This window comes from Brachyistius frenatus, unplaced genomic scaffold (assembly GCF_029030835.1).
Source record: "Brachyistius frenatus isolate BFR_SWC_R1_liver_20210118 unplaced genomic scaffold, ASM2903083v1 Contig_211, whole genome shotgun sequence".
Taxonomy (NCBI): Eukaryota; Metazoa; Chordata; class Actinopteri; family Embiotocidae; genus Brachyistius; species Brachyistius frenatus.
The window spans coordinates 66,384-87,179 of NW_027210810.1; the positions used below are offsets into that span (position 1 = coordinate 66,384).

The following is a 20,796-nucleotide window of genomic DNA, read 5'->3' on the forward strand; positions in this document are numbered from 1 at the left end:
GGGGGGGTGGGGCCTCCGGGCGCGAGCAGAAAAAAAAAAGAAAATAAATCTGCTGTACATTGTCGAGCAGCAGAAGTGCTGACTGAAGAAAAACAAAAACAAAAAAAGACAATGGGAGGACAAACAACAACAAAAAGAACCCATTCAGGCTGAACCGACTACCTGTACACACCCGTCCGCCCGCGGCTCCGCCCGCCCGCCGACCTGCCGACGGAGCCGCTTAAAAAACGATTAAAAAGGCAGAACACGAACGAAAAGGTAAATTCAGGTTAAAGTACGCAAGCAGGGTTACATCGTAAGGTTTTTTTTTCTTTTTTTTTTCCCCTTCTTCTTCGATAATTAAAGAAATAACAGGAAGAAGAGAGCGGAGAGGAAGAGAACCCCCGAAAGTATTTTCAAGCAGGAAGCTAAATAGACATACCTGTATTCACCTCAGAGGGCGTGAAGCTAAAACTGCTACGAACAAATCACAAAATACGGTTTCTTTTTTTTTTTCTTCTTTTTTTTTTTCTTCGTTAATGTCTGCAAATCTCTTGAAGCTAACAGTAATACTCGCTAAGATCGACAGGGTGTTTTTTGTTCTTAGCCCCCCCCTCTCCCCGCATCTTCCCTTTCCCCCCCGTGACGTTCGCCGCCGTCCCGTCGTCGGGCCTCGAGGCTCCTTCCTTCGGAAAAAAAAAAAAAAGGGTCGGACAAAGAGCGAGCGGTCGCCGCGGGCGACGCCACGCCCCGGCTTCACAAAGCAGCGTCCGGTCCCGATTCTCACAACTCGGCTACGAGACAGTCCAACTAAGGAAATATATATATTTATATATTTATATAGCTGTGACCCAAACTGTCCTCCTTCACTTCCTTCAACCACTCAGCCACAGAGAGCCTTCCTCCTCCTCCTCCTCCTCAGTAATGAAAATGACTGGAGAGATCAGAAAGTCTTGTTTTGATCGCCCCCCCCTCCCTTACCGCCACACCGGCCTCGCTCTCTCACAACAGCCCCCGCTTCAGTCTGCGGAGACGCTAAAAACCCGGCGCTCCGTCGGGACCGAGCAGACGTCCGGGAGGTCGTTATCTTTTTTTGAAAATCTTTTCTCTTCTTTTTTTTTTTTTTTTTTTTTTTTTGCCTTATTTGTTTTTTTTTTTTTTTTTTATTTGTTTTTGTTCAAAGATAGAAGAACTTCTTCCAGATGAGAGAGGAGCTGTGGAGAGATGTGGCATCTGTCCAAAACCAAAGGAGGTGTGGGGGGGCAGTGGTGGTGGTGAGGGGATGGGTGGGGGAGGGGAGGTAGGTGGTGGTGGTGGTGGGGGGGGGTGTTAGGGGGTGGGGGGGGCGTTGTCCTCAATGTTCAGATGTCCCGCGGGTCGAAGGAAAACCCGGCGGTGTAAGCGCGGCGCGTGGCACCGCGGGTTGAAGAGATCCCCCCTCGCCCTCCGATTCCAGAAGGGGGGCGTCACCGCTCCTCGACAGCCGAGGTGGGTGTGGGGGGGGATGGTGAGTCAGCCTCGTCGGGGGGTCGCGTCGCCTCCCCAGCCTCCACCGTTTCTCGCCGGTTTAATATCCCATTTTAAGTTGGAGCTCGTCTTCGTCAAACTTTTTTTCCCTCCCCCCTCCTGTTGGTGGTTGTTCACGTTGACGTCCGGACACAAAGCGCCGCCTCACGGCTGCCGTTCAGTGAGGCGGGTTCATGGTGCCGTGACCCCGCTGCTGCTTCTGCTTCTGCTGCAGGAGGAGCTGCTCCAGCGCCGACGGGCCGGGCTGCATCATGGAGCTCGACCAGATCGACTGCGGTGGACAAAAGGGGGAGAGGGAGGGGGAGGGTTATTAGCGCGAGGCAGACGGCATTCGGGGTGACCTCCCGGGGGGGGGGGGGGGGGGGTCGGGGGTCGTGAGGTCGAAGTTCAGAGACCGTTGCGCGGAGCGCGGCACGGCAGGAGGGAAGCCGTGACCTTCACGACCTTCGCGAGTGAACGTCCCCAGTGACGTCTCCTGATCGACGTCGGCACCCGAGTTACAAACGTTTTTGTGACCCGTCTGAAACTCGAGCAGAGAAACATCCGATTTTTGAGTCAAGCTCCAAAAAGTGAGACGTTCCGAGTGACATTTCTGTTTCCAGAGGAGCGGAGCACGGCCGTCACTCGGCCCCCAAAATCTGACACAACAGCTGACGTTTGTCTGCTCAAGTTTCAATTCCGAAGTGTCGATCAAGAGACGTAACTTGGGAGTATCGGCTCGTGAACGTTTTCGCTTCCTTACTGTGACGCGCTCGCGGGAGCCATCGAACGCAAACCGCGGCTGGGAAAGAGTTGCCGACCTTGAAGCTGTCGAGCAGCACGGTGGAGGACGACTCCTCCATCGGAGACTCCTGATTGGTCCAGGAGCTGCCGGTCGGTCCGGCCTGGTGCCAGCTGTTGTCCGAAGCCGCGGAGGAGGCGGCGGCCGGCAGGTAGTCGAGGCCGAAGCCGCTGACCGCTCCTGGAAGACAAAAATAAAAAAATAAAATAAAAGACGACGACGCGTCAACACGAGGAACGGAAAAAAGATTCGGGGGACTTTGACAGATTTTCCGACACTTGGTATCGTTCAGATTGGCGTAAAAAAAAAAAAAAAAAATCACGAAAAGGTCATCCGGAGTTCACGATTGGCTGCGACTGCTTGTACCCCCGAAAACGCAAATATTCACAGAAATTCGGATCTGATGAATCCAAAGAAAGGATTATTTGTGCTCTCCGTAGTTCGTTTTATCGGAGTTTTACGTGTCAAAGCGGCTAAAACCTGTAAACCGGTTCCCAAGCTCTGGTTCCTGCCGTCGCTCACCGGTCTTGTCGGCCTTCCAGCGGTCCACCACCCTGCGGTCCCGGCTGTCCGGAGTGCCGATGGGCCCGAAGTTAGAGAAGGGCATGGCTCCGTGGTTGTGCGTCGGCGGGGAGGACGGCAGGCTGCTGGGGTTGGAGGAGTGAGGGGATTGGCTGGCCGGGGTGGAGTGGTCTGCCAATCAGAGCGCGGCGTTACGTCAAGAGACACGTTTCACCGAGACGCACTGAATTTAGACGAGCTTCTCCGCGGGTGTGACGTACCTGAGCTGGCGGGGAGGGACGGGGACCACGGGGTCCCTTCGAACAGCGAGTAGAGCGACGGCTCCTGGTGCACCATGGGAGCGTCGGGCTTGGAGCTGGGCGGCAGGTTCTTGCCGTAGGCCTGACTGAAGATGCTGTTCTGGTTGTACTCCTGGGAAAAAAAAAACCCACAAAATAAACACAAGAGTCCTGTCTGGTTACTGAATCAGCTCCAGAAACTTCACTTGATCAGCATATTTATTGATATTTCATCAGAAGATTTAATCAAAACAAATAAACGTCCGACGTGATCGGGGATGAAAAATCTGAAAACAAACATTTTTGGTTTTCTGAATAAAAGCATTATTTAAGTAATTCGTTGAGTCGGGACTTTGAGAGTTTTAAGGGACTGTGTTTCTACTTTGTACACTTTTTATTTTATGCATCTATGTATTTATTGATTGGTTGATTTTTTATTTTTTTTTTAAATCTTTTTTTCCCACAACTAGTCTTTTATTGGTTGTTTATTTTTATTTTTCTGCCTTTTCAATCAGATTTCTGTATGATCTGCTGTACAATGAAATGTTCTTGTTGGGATGATTAAAGTATTCATCTATCTCTTTAAATGTCTATTCTGCCATCTGCTGGATGAACTATGTTTTTCTTTTCATCCTAATTGTCACCGCAGCAACCTCCCGAAAACAAATTAAAAGCAGAGGCTAAATTACAATGTACGCAAAAACTAAAATCTGAATGTATTTATTTAAAAAAATAAATAAATAAATAACATGACTGGACTTGTTACATGCTGAATCTGCACTATCCGATGATATTGTAACAGACTGGACATCGGTGCCAGTTGGACGTGAATTTGAGTGTGTGAGCATTTGTGAACGTGGGGAGATGAAGACGTCCGGAGGCTCTGACCTGCATCGGGAAGCCAGACATGGGCAGCAGAGAAGACGACTGGCCGCCGACCTCGGGGCCGCTCTCCATCCTGGTCTGGTTTGGCAGCTGTGGAGGCGAAAGGACAGACGGGATGACGACAACGGCGCGCAGCAGCGAGTCACGCAGCTGCAGCTGTTTCACCGAAAACAAACGTTTCTCCAGATGCCACGAAGGTTGGAGGAATTTTAATGTGAAGCAGCTACGCCAGACAGGAAGTGACACTTTATTAAAGCGCTTGTAAATCTGTGCCTTTTTCAACACTAACCTGATCTGGACTCGTATAATTACATCTGGTTTTTTTTTTTTTTTTTGCATCGCGTGTCGCAGCTCAGTTTAAAGTTTAGCTTCAATATTTGATGACTGATGTGTCAGAAATCTGTCCGTCTCCTTTAAAACCTTAAACACATCAGAATTTTTTGAAAACTAAACTAATTTAAACATCCTGAATTATTTCTGTAAGAAAAAGCGTCCAGATCCGTTTCCTCTTTCTCTCTTTGACCTGAAGCTGTTTTGATTTGTCTTGTTCTTGGGTTTCAGTTCTTTAAAGACACTCAGCATGCGATGAAAGCCACAATCTGAAGGACTCCAGGCTGTTCAACGGGAAGTTCGGCCTCCTGTGGAGGTTCAACTCTTTACATATTCAAACATTTATTTAAATCTTTCGCAAATCTGACTTACAGGTAAAGAAAATCCCGAAGGAGAATTCAAACGTCAGTAAAGACAAATATTTGTGAAATTGTTTTTAGTCACGAATTCAATTTTAGCATTTTGGTGCTGAAACTGTTTCTTTCGTTGGTAAATAAGTCTGCAGGTTGTGGCTGGGACTCTTTATAATGATTATGATTCTACACAAAGTAAAATCACATGGTGTTAGCAGCTCTGGTGAAGAAATGGAGATGAATGAGAAGAGAGGGGCTTTAGAGCAGGACGGGACTGGATGCAGAGGGGGGTGGGAGGGGCAAGGGGGTCGGGGTGTTGGATGAGGAAGACAGGGCTACATACAAATATATTTGGTCCAGGAGCAGTGCTAAGAGGGCCAGCCAGGGCCTGGAAGAAATCAGGAGGCTTAGTAAAGACGAGCTCCTCCTCCTCCTCAAAATCTGCTAGAGTTTTTAACAGGTCGGGAGGTAGAAGAGGCGAGCTCTTGTTGTCCTAGTGAGAGATGAAGCCAGAGGAGGAAGAAGAAGGAAGAGGAAGAAGGAAGAGGAAGAAGGTGGAGGGGCAAAAAACAAGAGAAAAAGAAAAGAAAGCAAGGCAGTAAGACAAGAGGTGGAGAGAAGGAAAGTTAAGCTGAAAGCTCTTAACAAGTCAGACTGTCCACTGTGGAAACCACCTTCCAGTGGGACACATATCAAGCATTTCACTAAATGTGTCTGGAACATTACTGAATTATTCATCAATATCTGGCCCTTGTTAAAAATAAAAAAATAAATAAATATCTTGACTGTCTTTTCCTCACACGATGCTAAAAGTGACTAGACGACAACGGACGTCATAAACTCTCAAAGCTTTCAATGTGCCAGGAATATTACTGACGTCCAAGACGGTCTGCGCTCAATACAATTTGAAGCCTTGTGTATTATTCTTGGTTTACACTAACCTGTAAGATTTTTATTTTTTTGTTTTAAATCACAGCTTTAAATCCATCACTGCAACATATTTCCCTGCAAAACACCACCAGCAGAAATAAAATACTGCCCGTGTGGTTCCAAATGCTGCGACCTGACTCGCCCAACATCTGTCAAAAACCTTCTGATCAGAAACTAAGAGGAAAGAAGAAGGAAAAAAAAACACTCGAACAGGAAAAGTAAGCACAGCGAAGCAGACCGGACAGGACAACCCTCTCCCTCCCTCCCTCCCTCCCTCCCTCCCCCCGGGAGAACAGCTCACCTCAAAAGGGGGTCCCCGGGGCCCGGCGGGGACCTCCTGCTCCGGACAGATGCCGCCCGGCGGAGGCCTCTTCATCCTGTCGGCCATCACGGCCAGGCCGTCGCCCATCCTGTACGAGGGCTCCCAGTAGAAGTCCTGCATCTTGACGTCGGGGTACTTCATCTTCTTATCCATGTTGGGGTGCTGCGGCTGAGCGGGCGGCTGCAGCTGGTGCTCGTACATCTTCATGGGATCCTGAGCCGCCATGTAGAAGGCCTGCTGCTGCTGCTGCTGCTGCGGCTGTTTCATGGATATCTGCATGGGAGAGAGCTTCTGCAGCGCCGCCTGCGCCTGGTTCCACATCTGAGCCGGCTGCTCCTGCATGTACTGTTCGGACCAGACACGCAGCAGAAAGAGCAGAGCATCAGTCGGCGAACAAACACACAGACAGCGCTCGGGTGTAACCTGCAGGACGTCAAAGTTTGTCCAAAAAGAATAAGAGAACTCCAAAGTAAGTAAGTTATAAACAACTTTTAGCTCCAACTTAAAATAAAGAATTGTTCAAATGAGAACAGTTTTAGTTAAGATCTATGATGGATCACGTACATATTGACTTTTAGTTTTTCTAACAAAAACAAACAAACGTGCTTTTATGACACTATTGAATTCAACAGCGCCAGGCAGGAGGGAGGCGGAGGTGGAGGGGGGTGTCATGTGATCTAACCTGCTGCAGTCCCGGGTGGTGCGGTGGACTCTTCCCCATCCCGACCTGCTGCACCGGTTTGGTGGGCGACTGCTGCTGCTGACTCATCGCCTGGACCTGCAGCTGCACCGACTGTTGCAAGGCCTGCTGGGAAGGCGCCTGGCCCTGCGGCGGCTGACCTTGGGAGGGGCCCTGGCTCATAGGCCCCTGACCCGAGGGCCCCGGCCCCGACGGCCTCTGCTGGCTGTAGGGAATGTGGGACTGCTTCCCCGCCTGGACCTGCCCGCCCGCCTGCGTGTGGACGGTCGGCTGGAGGAAAGGTCCGGGGACGGACACCCCGGTGGAGAAGGTGAAGCCCGGATTCACCTGCAGCCCCGGGAACCCCACCTGGGGCGGGATCACGTAGGCTGAGGGGGGGAAGCCTGCAGAGGAACCAATCAGGAGCAGAGATTAAACCGAGACACAACGCGAGGGCCAATTATTCCACCGCAGATTTTGCGGCAACAAAAGCATCTTCTGATTTAGAGGAAGTGAAGTACGACTGCACTTCGTTTATTTTTATTTAATCAACAAAAAACATTTATAGACTTTGTATTTTCATGAGAGAAGTTGATGCTTTTTGAATTAGTCGATTGAAGTCAGTGGTTTTCTGTGCGGGAGCCGGCACTTTAAGGCACTTCAGAACCGGAGAAAAGAGACAATAAATTATTTTAAGACAACACGATGACAACAAACTATTCGATTTTTCCGTGTTCTGTTCAAAACGCTTTGAATGAATTTAAAGACAACTTTGGAAAAAGAGGGATATTTTGGGAAAATGAACAATGTGAGGAAGAGGGGCGCGGTTTCTCGGATCTTATATGAACTGCATGTACAAGCGAAGGCTCAAACCTACCAGGCCTGCTGGGCAGCGGTGGGAAGGCTCCGGGGTGATGGATGGGGATGAACTGAGACGAGCAGGTGGTTTGAGCTTGAGTGACGGGAGTCTTCTTCGCCTCGGACACCGGAGTCTTCCTCAACTCCGTCTGCGCCTTCACCTGAACGAGAGGAGACGCCTCGTCAACGCCACTGCTCGTGCAGATTATATTCGAGCGAGCGACACGACATTTAAATGCGAGCGCGCCTACCAGCTTTCCGGCGTCGGCCGTCTTCTCGTGACCCGTCTTCTTCAGCTCGCTCTTCCTCTTGCCGTCCCGCTTCAGGTCTCCCTTCCCGGCGGCCCCGTTGCCCTTGCAGAAGTCCCGGCGCTCCTTGCCGACGTCTTTCTGGTGGTGGTTCCGCGTGGGCTCGCGGCTCTGCTCTCTGGGTTTGATGTTCTCCTTGAAGGTGACGACGGGCCGGTCGCCGCCGTCGGGCCACGAGCTCTGCGTCTTCCCCGCCGACAGCACCGACTTCAGGCCCGCGTTGCCGCCGTCGTTGGCCGTCTGCTCGCCGTTGGACGACTCCTGCAGCACCGGCACCTCCTTCTCCTGCGGCTCCACGATGGCCTGCTCGGGAATGTCGGTGATGAAGACGAGCAGGCCGTCCTCGCTCACGCGGCACTGGATCAGCCTGCAGGAAAGGAGGCGGCCATGACGTGCTCAATCGCAATGCTTGTGACTTTTTCATGTTTACAACAATACCAGTCAAACAAGGAACGCTGACGTAACTGCATATTTCATAGTGATCAGTGCTTCCCCCGTCGTCCCACCGACGGGACCCCCCTCCCCCAATTAATTTCAACTCCATGAGAGTTGCATTTTCATGTCACTGAAAGTCACGCAAATTTGTTTGTTTGTCACGCGTGTTTCACGCAGTGGGGGAGAAGGGGGGGGCGGAGCCTCGCAGACCTGCAAGTGAACGTTACTCGAGTTGATGAACCGTACTCATTTCGTGAATTACATTTTTTTTGTTTTTTTTAAGTGCAGTAAAAGTGTAAATTTAAGCCGTCAATGGACAAACCTCGAGCTCAAACAGCTGAAAGCCAAACCAGAATATCAGCATGTTTTAAAAGCACCCGACCTGTATGTCAAGCCAGCAGTCTCACCTTTATTATAGCCTGATATTCCAGTAGGAAAATCATTCTGCTACCAGCTGCTTCTAAAACTTAATGTTATGGTATGTAATTCTTTTTTTATTTAACTCAGTTCACCAAAGTTGCCAAGTGGTCTCAATGAAACTCGTCTCCAGGGAAACAGACACTCTGATAAACTGTCATCTTACGATGCTGTGAGCAGAACAAACTACCTGAAACCAGGTTTGTCTCTGATCAACTTTGAACTGCGCGTCACACGAGAGGCCCAGCAGCAGAGGAGATGAACACTCACCCCGGCTGGTTGTCCGCCACCCATTTGCCCAGACTGATGAGTCTCTGGTGTCGGGCGTGCACCGGCAGGCCGTCCCTGTCCACCAGGATGCCCTGGTGTCCTTTGGTGAAGTCCAGACACCTGAAACGCCGACAGACGTTAAGAGCATCGAGACGAGGTTGAAAATTCAAACGACTGAAAGAAGGAGGGCGAGTCGGTACCTCAGAGCGGGCCGGAGAGCCAAGAAACCCTGCAGCTCAAACTCCTCTGGCAGGGGCGTCACTGGGGAGGAAACAAACGCACCCTCAGCTACAACAACGCACCAAAAACAACCGAGTCCTCCGCTGCGGTTTAAATCTGCTCAAACAAATTCGACTTTGAAAGGGAGCTGAAAACGAATCCTGATGTTCACTTCGGTTCAAAAAAAGGTCGCGTTAGTGAAGATGGTCGTTAATATCTACCTGATGAACAGGACACGTCGTCCTCTTTGGGCTGGAAACTGTTGAGGATGGACACCAGCCAGGGCCAGATACTGAGAGACAGGAAGAGGAGTTCAAGCCTGTCAGCACAGACATCTTCAAGCAGCCAGTGAGCAAAAATACTTTCCGTTATGATTAAAAACAGGGGAGGAGGACGTACTGCTGCCTCTTGTCGACGGCGGCCTCGTGGAAGACGCTGGGTCTCAGTTTGAGCCAGTCCAGAGACACCTTGATGGCCGGCAGGGGACACTCCCCCATGATCTCCTCCCCCCGGTTCTTGTTGAGCAGGACGCGGCTGCACATCACACCCAGGAAGGACACTGAGGAGACGGGAAGCGAGAGTCGTGAGAAACGTTGCCGCGAAAGTCCGGCGGTCACGTGTTCTCCGTCTGAAAATGTTCTTACTGAAGAGGCCGAGCAGCTGGAACCAGCTGATCTGCTGCTCGCTGCTGTAGCTCTGCTCGCCGCCGTCGGCCGTCAGGTCTCTGAGGTGGTGGAGCTCAAACAGGTTGATGACGGTAATGTGGACCAGCTGCTGGGAGCTGAAGGCCTTCTGCAGAATCAGCCTCTGCGCACACAAACACACGCACACAATACGAGGCGAAAGCCGTGTTGTCAGAACCGATTGAAAGAACGGGCAGGATTGACTGAAACTCGGGGGAAACTGTGCGTTTGTTGCACCTGAAACTGCTCCTCCAGTTTCTCCCTCAGAGCGTCCACCTTGTCCAGACTCTTACTCAGGTAGACGTGACCGTGAAACTTGATGAAGGCCCTGATGAAATCCGACACGCTCCACTTGGATTTCACCTCATCGCGACTGCGAGAGACACAGTAGGGAGGATGTTAGTCGCAGGAAATGAGGAGACATCCCAGTCGAGGGACGTGTTATTTAAAAGAGTTCAAAGGTCTCTTATTTCCCCTCAGACGGACAAGTAAAGTAATAAATCTCCGCAACTTCAATTAAATCTCTTTCTCTGACTTCAACAGCTCATACAAAAAGAATCTCTGGGCGACGTGTCCTCTCACCTCTCCAGAGCCTTGGACAGAGCCTTCTGCAGGTTGGTGGAGGCGGCCGGGAACGGGAACTTGACCGCGATGCTGCGGCAGTAGTAGAAGATGGTGGTGAGGTGGTCTCCTTTGGAGGAGGCCAGGATGGCCAGCTGGTTGTAGGGCTGACCTGCAGGAGGCACAGAGAGGAGCGTCACAGGGGAGAAAACTACAAACGTGGCTGCCGGTCAAAAACCTGAAAAAAGCCTTCACGTTAGCCTTCCAAGAAACAAAACAAAAAAAACACTGCAGCCTAAAACAGTGAGAAAAACACAACACAAGACTTCAGCGTAGCTTAGCAACGTGTCTGGACTGAAGAGGGCGACTGCTCGTCCAAGTTCAAATGCGACTTCAGCGAACGGCAGCGGAAGGAAAAGCGAGACTCACCGTTCGATGGAACCAGCTGAGCTGCATGTCGGTAGTAAGACTCGGCCTGGCTGGTCTGGTTACGATAACGTGCTGAAACACAGAAACGGGAATAAATGAGCATCGGAAAAAATCTTCATCCTCCATGTTCTGACACCTTTCTCGTCAGTTAGCAGGATTGATTGTTTGTTTGTTTGTTTTGTTGCTAATTAGCGCACACAGTCTGTCAGGTGAAACCTGTCGTCAAGTCCAAAACATAAAATATAACAACAACACCTACAACTTCACCATAAAAGTGTAAACGGAAATGATTTGTTGTCCGAATGCCACGACTTCCTGTATCCCTTTTGAATTAAAAGCGAAATGAAAAACCATCTCGCGTCTCACACACAGTGCAGCCATTTGTTTGCTCTGGTCTTGTTTGTTTTTTAAGGGCGGAGGTTTCACTCTATTAGAAATGTTTTGGTCGCACACGAGTTGGGTGCGCTGCATTTAGGGAACTTCAGTAAATCATAGCGACAGATAATCACCCGAGTTACACACACCCACCCCCCCCAGTCTAAACTACACGAGTCTCTGCATTGGACATCAATCAAAAACTGCTCCACTCACCAGCACGAGGAAACATTACAGCGTTTCTGCAGATTATTACCACGCAGGAAACCGAAAAAATTCTTTTTTTTTTTTTTTTGTGGTCGTGCTGATTTGTGAAAGAAAAAAAACCCAGCGACGCTCACCGATGTCTCCGAGATGGACGAGGCAGTGCTGGCAGATGTAGGAGCAGGAGCTGGGCTGTGGGGTGACGATGGCGCTGGTGTTGCTCTGCTTATTGCTGATGATGCCGAGCTGAGAGGATTTGACGCGGCAGGGCAGGTCCACGTTGAACACAGTGCACAGCTCCTGCAGTAACTGGAACACAAGAAGTCCGGTACGGTTACTCTCCTCGAAACACCGCGCAGGACCTCGGCAACATCACCATCTACGGACGCTGTTCGAGCCCGAACCACCCCCCCCCCACCCCCACACACCCTCCCCCACACCCTCCCCGAGTCCTACCTGCGTGTAGAAGCCGCTAGCTGCCTCCAGAAACAGCGACAGGTTGGCCTGGACCTCGCTGCGGTTGGGGTTGGCCCGGTTCTTGGCCTGGCTCTGCAGCGTCGTGATCTGGTTCTTAAAAGCATGGTTCCACCTGCAGGGCAACGGAAATCAACATCAGGACCGAAATCACCAGAGAGACGAGAGAGACCCGGAGATCAGAGTCCGTCGGTGACGCGACGAAAGGCGGAGGCAGGAAGGCTTTCTATGTTTTAGGTGTGCTCGGGAGACTGGCGCGAGATCGCTTCAGAAATAACCACAGGTGGACGAATCCTTTGTCACATTATATCTGGGAAAAGTCAAGCGCCCGGCTCAAGATCGATGTCTGCTTAAAATCCTTCTTTTTTTTTTGGTGTGAAACTCCATCGTGGCTGAAATATGTGCAGAAAGTATGTAGCGTGTTGCAGCTTACAGGTCTTGCTCCACCTTCTTGTCCAGAGCGTACTCCAGATCTGTCACCAGCATCTTCTGGTAGAGGTCCTGCAGGGCCTGCCGAGACGTCCACACCTCTGCCGCCCCCAGCTTCGAATCTGAACACACACACGAGTCAGTATGAGAAAACTGCAGTAGTTTTTTTTTCCTTGAAGTTAACAAATACATTAATATTCAAAACGGTCAGCAACGACATGAAAATCTGCAGTTTATTTTACTCCTCATGTTTGAGCAAAGTATCAAAAAGCTGCTGCAATTTAGATCATTTCAAATGATCATGTAGAAAAAAAAGAGAGAAAAACTTTTTTTTTTTTTTTTAAACGCAATGACAATATAGAAAACAAAATGTCCTTCAAAAACACGACAGCTAAGCCTTAACTTTTGTATCAGCGGTGTTAAATGTTGAATGTGACATTCAGGTCAACAGCTCAAAGACAGAATTTACAAGAGCACAAAAAAAACAACTCACACCCGTGGAAGTGGAAACAGTTCATGAAACACTAACTTAAAAAAAAAAAAAACCGTTTTTGAAACGATGATAAAGTTCAAATATTTTGTCAGCAGCATTTAGACAAAAGCAAGCCGGATTCAAAACCCACAAACTACAGAAGCAGTATTTTTGCTGGTCTGAAGCCATCCGACTGCATACCAGGCTGCAACATCCCACTGCAAACGTTAGATAACGTTTCTGGAGCTCAACAGAGAGAAAGCTGATCATCTGATCGCAGCACGTTAAACACAGCAGAGTCCCACTTCAACTTTTCACGCATCAGATCAATAACCGGAGCTCATTAAGCCCCGTGTTCATCCCCTCCATTCCAGCCGACTGTGCAAAATCAAAACAAGCATTTGGACGATTTAATCATAATGTTGTGAATTTCTTAATAATTTGTGTACTGACGTCCTGATAACATTTGTAAAGTTTAAACAATATTTATTCAGACATTTCAGTAACAACATTTTCGTCGGAGTATTTTCGTATCCTCAGCTGCTCGGCTCATATTTAGGTCGTCACCATTAAATGTGGGTTTGATTAATGGTCGGTCCAAATAAATCGCTGCCTGTAATATTTTTGTCTTCTTGCCAACAACAGCTGACCACAGATCTAAAATAAATATTTGACTTGTTGTCACTTGCAAATGTTGAAAGATAAACTTCTTGGAGATTTGATAAGCAACTTGAAAGGATTCAGATTCAAAGTGTATTTGAGCGCAGCTCCGAAATCAACGTCAGTGACACTGAAGTTTGAAGTTTCAGCCGAGTTCAAAGGGAATAAAAGACTTGAAGTCAAAAGACTCTGCCGCCATGATTGCGTCCGACACGTCTCGTCTTTCTGCTTTTCGACTGGAGATCCATTTAAAAAGACGTCAGCTGGTCCTCCAGATATTAAAAAAAAACACACAAAAAAAAACCCACTTGTTGGAAAAGTTACTCAAGAGGCTCGGTTCAAAATCAAACACATCGGACATTTTATTCTTGCAAGAAGGAGCAACTACATGCACCCTCAAAGAGAGGTGTCCAGCAGTGCTCCCCCCAGCAGTCCTCCCCAACAGTCCTCGCCCCAGCCGGGCTCTACCCAGCCTGGTTTCCCAGCAGTCCTCTCCTCCGCAGTCCTCTTTTTTTAGCAGGGCTCTCCTTAGGGAAGCTTTTATACAGTGTGACAAACAGTTGACCGTCACCCCCGTTCCCTTTGTATCTGCTTTCGTATGGTAATACAGAGTTGGTTGTAGGTAAGGACACCAGGGAGTCGTCAATTAGATGCGGAAAGAATCACTTGCAAATAAGACAGAAAACAAAGAGACTTTCCGGAGCCACAATGCAAACAAGAGGAGACAAATCCTTTTTTTCCATCACCGCTCCACATAAAAATAAAAAGCATCAGAGCGTTCGGGCTCAGTGGAGTTGGCTCTGCCAGACAGCGTGGCAGGTGTCCAACCGTCGTGAGCTGCAGCCGCTGCTCTAAACAAAAAAATCAAACTGCAAGGTATAAATAGGTGAAGTGAGCCCGGACGGAGCGTTCTGTAGGAAAACAATTCGATGCGCCGGTCAGGTGTAAAAACTCGCCGGCGTGTAGCAGGCGGACAAACGCATGAATCATCACGACCAACACTGACGCACACAATCGACAGCTCGAGCCAACAAACAGTTCGACCGCTTATCAGCCGGTTATAATCTCACCTCTCCCTCTCAGGCTTTCTTTGTGGACTACAGCTGCAGACGAACAATTATTACCAGCGTAAACGAAGGTGCTCGTTCTTTCCCTGTTGATCTTTAAGCCACTCAAATCGTTCAAAAGCAACAGACGTTCACGTTTAGAGTGAAATGAAACACAGAAAAGCAAAAACTCTTCAAACTGAGAGGATGGGAACAGAAATTCTGCTGCTTAAAAACAACTTGAGTGATTCTTTGATCATCCAAACAGACCGATGAGAATTTTGCCTTTCGATCAACCTATCGATGAATCGATGGATTTGTGCAGCTGATGGTGACGATCAAACCATTTATACAAAAACACAAACAAGTTTGTTTTTGGTTTTTTAAAATGGTAAAAAAAAAATACATCATTGAATTGTGCAGTGAATAACACCAAAAACTTTTGAGCCTGATCAGGAACTTTCTTCCTTCCTTGACAACATACTGTAACTAAACACTGCATTTGTGTTTTATTTATTAGTTCATCACTTATCTTTTTTCCCTTCAAAAACCCGCTTTTTTATTTGACAGTGTGTCTACCAGAGCTGAAGGAGCCAACCGGGCCGAGCATAACCCTGCCCCGGTGCACCAGACACCACATTCACAATGAGTCTGTTGGTGTTCGGTAATTAATTAATCAATTGCAGGAGGACCGATTACGGTATCAACTACACTGGAGCCCCGCGGTGGCAGCTAACGTCTTTGGTAGGAGCTCAGTACTCACATGGCGCGTATTTCCTAACAAATGAACCGGCATTTTATCACATCATCACACAACAGAAATCATCCGTTTCTGCAGAGTTGCAGTGGAAAAATTAGCACGTGGTGAGAGAGAAAAATAAAATACAAAAAATGTGACAGGAGCCCAAAAACAAACGCCCACAAACTTTCACGGAGCAGACAAGATCACACAGCTTCATCCGTGGTGGTCGGCTCAGCTGTTCAAGTCTGAACTCAAAATATCCCCCAAAGAAAGCTTCCTTCGTCCTCAGGTCGGCCGCTCGTACGTCTGTCCAGCCGTCGGCGACCCGCACTGCGATACGTCACGTTAACGCATCTCCGCGTCAGTTTAGAAGAATAAATTTTTAAAAAAAAGCAGATTTCCAACCCAGAGCGGGATATTTTGATATCTTAATATCACCTATTTAAAAAAAAAAACTAAAAAAAAGAAAAGATATGGTTGCCATTTTTAAATCCCTCATTTTCCCTGAAGAATGACGCCAATCTATTTAAAAAAAATATATATATTTTGCAAACGTAGAAACAAATGTGGTACGAATCATTTCGATGTGAAATATTAATATTAATATTAATATATACCCCCCCCCTCCCTCCCTGTTTGAGGTGATACGATGGGAGCAAACCTACCTGTCATGTCAGCCTTCAGGGCCTCTGCCTGTCTGGGGAGGATGTAAACAAGAGAAAGAGGAGGTTAGACACAAACAAACAAACAAACAAACAAACAAACAAACAGAGCACTTCCGAGCTAACAGGTGAACGTGACGCTGCTTTACGTCCGTCTCCATCCAAAACATCAAAACCGCCCCTGTCGGATGTCCAAAGCACCCCCACCCCCTCCTCCACCCTCCTCCACCCACCTTCTCCCATCGGGCTCAGACTACTTCCTGGATCCGAAATGCAGCGAAATATTACAACACATTAAAACAACAACAACAACAACAATAAACCTTCGTTTCCGAAGCTAGCAGCGGAAGCTAACGTCCAACACCAACCGCCCGCTGCTAACCGACCCCCCCCTCCCTCCTCCACGTTTACGTTACCGGGTTAAAAACACACACAGCTCGAGTAAATAGTGAGTCGTGACGCTGAGAGGCTGGCGGTGATTAACTCAACAAAAATAATTAAATAAAAACATGTCAGAGGAAAGACGGAGCAGCTCCCAGTTAGCTCGGCGCTAAAGCACACATACGCAGAACGACGCTGGGAAGCTAAAGCTAACTAGCAATAACACAACGCGTCTGTGTGGCGGGTAAACACCAATTTGACCTTTAACGGCACAACAACAAACACACAACCGGTCTGCGGGCTGCTCCGGTTTCGGTGTCCGGTACCCGTTCACGTACGAATAAATGCGAGCGAGGCGGCGGCAGAAGGACGCGTCGACTCTCGTTTGTTGATATGTGAAGCTAGCTTAGCAGCAACGGTTAGCTCAGTGGGGGGGGGGGAAGAGGAGGAGGAGGGGGGGGGGAGTTAGCTCCGGCGCTAACAGCCGAACCGAACACCGAACCGAGGGGGGGGGGGAACCCGCGTTTCTGAGCGCACACGTCCCCCCGACAGAGCGGACGGAGGAAGCGGCACCGAGCTCACCGAAGATACTGGGCGCAGAGGTTCATCCTGTCGGGTCTCCAGTCTTTCAGACGACGACTGGTCCGGAGGCTAACGCTCCTCCCGGCGCCATATTGTTCCTGTCTGACCCACACAGGGCCTCGCTGAGAGTGTGGGGGGGCGGCGGGGGGGCCCGTGGGAGGAGGGGGGGGGGGGATGAACTCCAGCAGGACCGGGACCTCACGAGAACCTCGACGGGGAGCTGATGTCCTGTCTGCTGCGTCAATAAAACCGTCTTTAAATCAAACAGGCAGTTTTAGATTTAACTGTAATGTAACTGTCTTCATTGGTTCATCGAAGGAAAGCAGACAACTTTTTTTTATTATTATTATTTTATATTTGATTGGTTTTAATTCTATTTTCTAATAAATGTTTTAAATTGGGCTGAAAATATATAAGAATATATAGAAATAAATGTGAACAGAGCCGTGGCAACCTCACAACAGACGGACGGATGGATGCGTCAATGGATGGAGGGACGGATGGAAGGAAGGACAGGTGGATGGATGGATGGATGGATGGATGGATGGATGGATGGATGGATGGATGGATGGATGGACGAATGGATGGAGGGACGGATAGATGGATGGTTGGATTGATGGATGGACGGATGGTTGGATGGATGGACAAAAGGATGGATGGTTGGATTGATGGACGGACGGATGGTTGGATGGATGGACAAAAGGATGGATGGATGGATGGACGAATGGATGGACGGACGGAAGGACGGATGGTTGGATGGATGGATGCAAGGATGGATGGATGGATGGATGGACGGACGAATGGATGGATGGACGGATGGTTGGATGGATGGACGGACAGAAGGATGGATGGATGGATGGACGAATGGATGGAAGGACGGATGGACGGACAGAAGGATGGATGGATGGACGAATGGATGGATGGATGGACGAATGGATGGATGGATGGACGAATGGATGGATGGATGGATGCAAGGACAGACAGTTGAATGGATGGATGGACGGACAAGGTGTGTAAGGCCGAACCCTTCCGCATCAAATTCCTCACCCAGTTTGAGTACTGGGGAGTGAGTAGGGCGGGGGGGGGGGGGTCTTCGTAATAACATTTGTACGAGGTGTGTACGAATGTCTCAGTGAACACCAGCTGGGAACTGATGTCTCCGAGGACAAGTCGCCCAGAGTTGAAAATCAGGTTAACCAGCAGTGACGTCAGCCGTTGGTTCGTGAACGACCGTTATGAAACCTCGAGTTCGGACTTTGGCCGGCGCCATCTTTGCTAGTTCCGAGCTAGTTTAGAGCCGGTGTTGACCATATTTGGACGAGCTGGGGGGCGGAGCCAGCGTAGGACCTGACTCGATTTAATTGGAAAACCCGGCGATTTCACGTCCCGCCGAGATAACTGAATTTGAAATTTTATTGACTGAGAATTTTATGAAACTAGTTGAATGGGAGTCTACGGAGGCTTTTTGGAGCCGACCTCTAGTGGCCCTCGGTGGAACTGCGGCTGAAGGCACTTTCCGCATCTGCCTCATTTTTCAGATCCGGAAGCTACGTCCACTTTTATACGCAGTCAGCAGTCCTGAAACAACCGATGACCTCATGTACCGTCACTAATGATGCGTCCACGTTCCTCAACAGACGAGTGCGACAACCACGAACGGCTTTCCCTTTCGACTTCAGCGTGAATCTGGTGTTCTTACAGTCACAAAAACTTTAATGTCAGAAGTAATACATGAGATCAGAAAACACAACAGGCTTTGATCATTTGTATGCATTACTACCCACTGAGGCTGAGAACATTAGTATTTACATTAGTCATTGAATCCATCAGTTTGGGAACGTCAAGCTGAAAAGAGTTTGTTTCAGTCATTTAAAAAAAAAAAAAAAAAAATACGGACACAATAAAAACTCAAAGTGGTCACAAAACACTTCGAAACATGAAATAAAACAACCTGCTCTTGAATGTAAAAGACTAGTTAGCAGAAAGAACTCGAGTTCAATGTTTAACTGACGTAGGGTTAAAAAACAACAACAACAACTACAACATTCAGAAAGTAATCACAATCGTAGTAGGACATGAAATGAGAGAAGATATACAATCGAGTTTATTGATTGTGCAGTTTGACACAATTCTTTATTAGTCGTCTGACAACCAATAAACCCACACGACCGTTGTCGAAATCTGAAAAGATATTTACACGTTTTCTTCAAGCTTCGTATCGGATGTATTTTTTTTTTTCGATGAAAAGTCGCTTCAGGACTTCGACTTCCGACCGGCGTGCGTCCTCATGTGCGACTTCAGGAGCGACGGGCGATAGTATCTCTTGCCGCAGGTGCTGCAGGTGTACGGCCTCTCGCCCGTGTGGGTCCCCATGTGGTTGGACAAAACGCTGAGTTGACTGAAACTTTTACTGCATATCTTGCAGGAGAACGGCCTCTCGCCCGTGTGAGTCCTCGTGTGAGCGTTCAAGTGCTGCTGCAGGAAAAAACGTTTGCCGCAGGTGTCGCAGGCGTACGGCCTCTCGCCCGTGTGCGTCCTCGTGTGGACAGACAGAGCGCTGCTTTGACCGAAGCTCTTGTCGCATATCTTGCAGGTGTACGGCCTCTCGCCCGTGTGAGTTCTTATGTGAGACTTCAGGTGTTGCTTCATGAAAAACCTCCTGCCGCAGGTGTTGCAGGGAAACGGCCTCTCGCCCGTGTGGATTTTTAAATGCCTCTTTACGTCGGACATATATTTGAAGACTCTTCCGCACACGGTGCATTTTAGAGAATCATTACGCGCGTCGGCGTCGCCGTGACTCTCCGAGGCGGGGGAGTCGTCGCCTTTGTTTCTGTTTCTCTGACTCCTCTGATTTCTGTTTCTGAGACGTCGCTTCTTCGGCTTCGGCTTCGCTTTCCTGGCCGATCCCGAGTTTTCGCGCCGGCTTCTTCTCTGACCTCGGCTCTCGGCTACAGGAGAGTTGCGAGAGAGGAGCCGGTCACCTCGGTCGCTTTCCTCATCGGTCGGGGTCACCATGAACGCTTCGGCCTCCTGCTTCAGGACGAGCTGCTCTCCGTCCAGACTGATGCAGAGTTCCTCCTGCTCGTCTTTGATCTGCGGAAGTTCTGGTTCCTCCCCGTCCAGACTGGAGTTCCTCTCCTGGTTCCAGAGCTGCTGGTCAGAGAGAACCTCCTCCTCCCAATAGACATGTTGCTGCGGGACGTCTGGAGGGACGAAACGAGACACACACACAAAAAAAAAAACCCCAAGGTTACACACATCTAAGATAAACGTGAAATTAAATCTCATCTGCATCAGTGAGCAAAAAAACCCCATTATAATCGCGCAGACCTGTTCTGTGTAACTTTATTTCGGGTTTCCAGGTGATGTCCAGCAGTCTGCGCTGACGGTCGATCTCTTCTTCGTACTGGACGATGGTTTCTGCAAAGATTCCAAATATTTCTTCCGCAGCAGCAGTTAGACGGTCGTTTATTAACTCTCTCAAATACTGAACTGAAGACATCGTTCCTTCAGAGACTGAAATGTGTATTTTACTGTATTTGTACGAGAACAAAGTCCACACACCCACTAAGCTAACGCTACTTGCTCTTTCATTGTTTACTTCCGCCGGATGTCACACTGTGAAGTTCCGGCAGAGGCAGCGAATTGACTTTTAGTTCTGCCTTCAACTGAAAACAGTTGACAGTTAGAAAGTAGTCACGGGACCTTAATTGAAGAGTAATAATTATTTACAATACTCCAAGTACAACATGATTGCCCTCTGGCGACCCAGATTGCATTTAATACGTATGAAACTGTAAACACTTTTAATTAAAAATTTTGAGGTATTGAGGTTTGAATTTTGAGGTATTTGTGCTTTGAGTATTTTCATTTTATTTTAGACCTATTTCAACTTTACTTTATCACACTGGAAAACATGAATTCTGTGGTCCTTCACAAACACTGAAACTTGAACTAAATTTAGTCAACAGTTAGTTACTTTATTTAAAAAGACTTACTTACA

The 20,796-nt window shown here is 48.6% G+C and overlaps 2 protein-coding genes across 5 annotated transcripts; both read right to left on the bottom strand.

The window, feature by feature from the left end:
- Positions 1-622: 622 nt before the first annotated feature.
- Positions 623-16,896, bottom strand: smg7 (SMG7 nonsense mediated mRNA decay factor). Of its 4 annotated transcripts, none has more exons than XM_069719255.1 (23): positions 16,794-16,896; positions 15,834-15,865; positions 12,253-12,370; positions 11,802-11,934; positions 11,483-11,654; positions 10,767-10,838; positions 10,359-10,509; positions 10,014-10,149; positions 9,738-9,900; positions 9,493-9,652; positions 9,315-9,385; positions 9,075-9,135; positions 8,875-8,994; positions 7,696-8,119; positions 7,464-7,605; positions 6,590-6,990; positions 5,887-6,252; positions 4,999-5,148; positions 3,976-4,062; positions 3,070-3,220; positions 2,810-2,980; positions 2,307-2,467; positions 623-1,777 (listed from the first exon to the last, which is right to left on the bottom strand). In XM_069719255.1, the coding sequence occupies exons 1-23, from the start codon at positions 16,817-16,819 to the stop codon at positions 1,664-1,666; spliced, it is 3,582 nt and encodes a 1,193-aa protein (XP_069575356.1). In that variant the 5' UTR covers positions 16,820-16,896; the 3' UTR covers positions 623-1,663. The 4 variants fall into 4 exon arrangements, with proteins under 4 accessions (XP_069575356.1, XP_069575357.1, XP_069575358.1 ...); XM_069719256.1 differs by lacking the exon at positions 16,794-16,896 and adding an exon at positions 16,550-16,616; XM_069719257.1 differs by lacking the exon at positions 16,794-16,896 and adding an exon at positions 16,550-16,571 and having other exon boundaries at positions 15,834-15,861.
- Positions 16,897-18,658: 1,762 nt separating this feature from the next.
- On the bottom strand, positions 18,659-20,390 carry LOC138633203 (zinc finger protein 391-like). The gene is made up of 2 exons (XM_069719311.1): positions 20,124-20,390; positions 18,659-19,996 (listed from the first exon to the last, which is right to left on the bottom strand). The coding sequence occupies exons 1-2, from the start codon at positions 20,293-20,295 to the stop codon at positions 19,047-19,049; spliced, it is 1,122 nt and encodes a 373-aa protein (XP_069575412.1). The 5' UTR covers positions 20,296-20,390; the 3' UTR covers positions 18,659-19,046.
- Between the last annotated feature and the right edge of the window lie 406 nt (positions 20,391-20,796).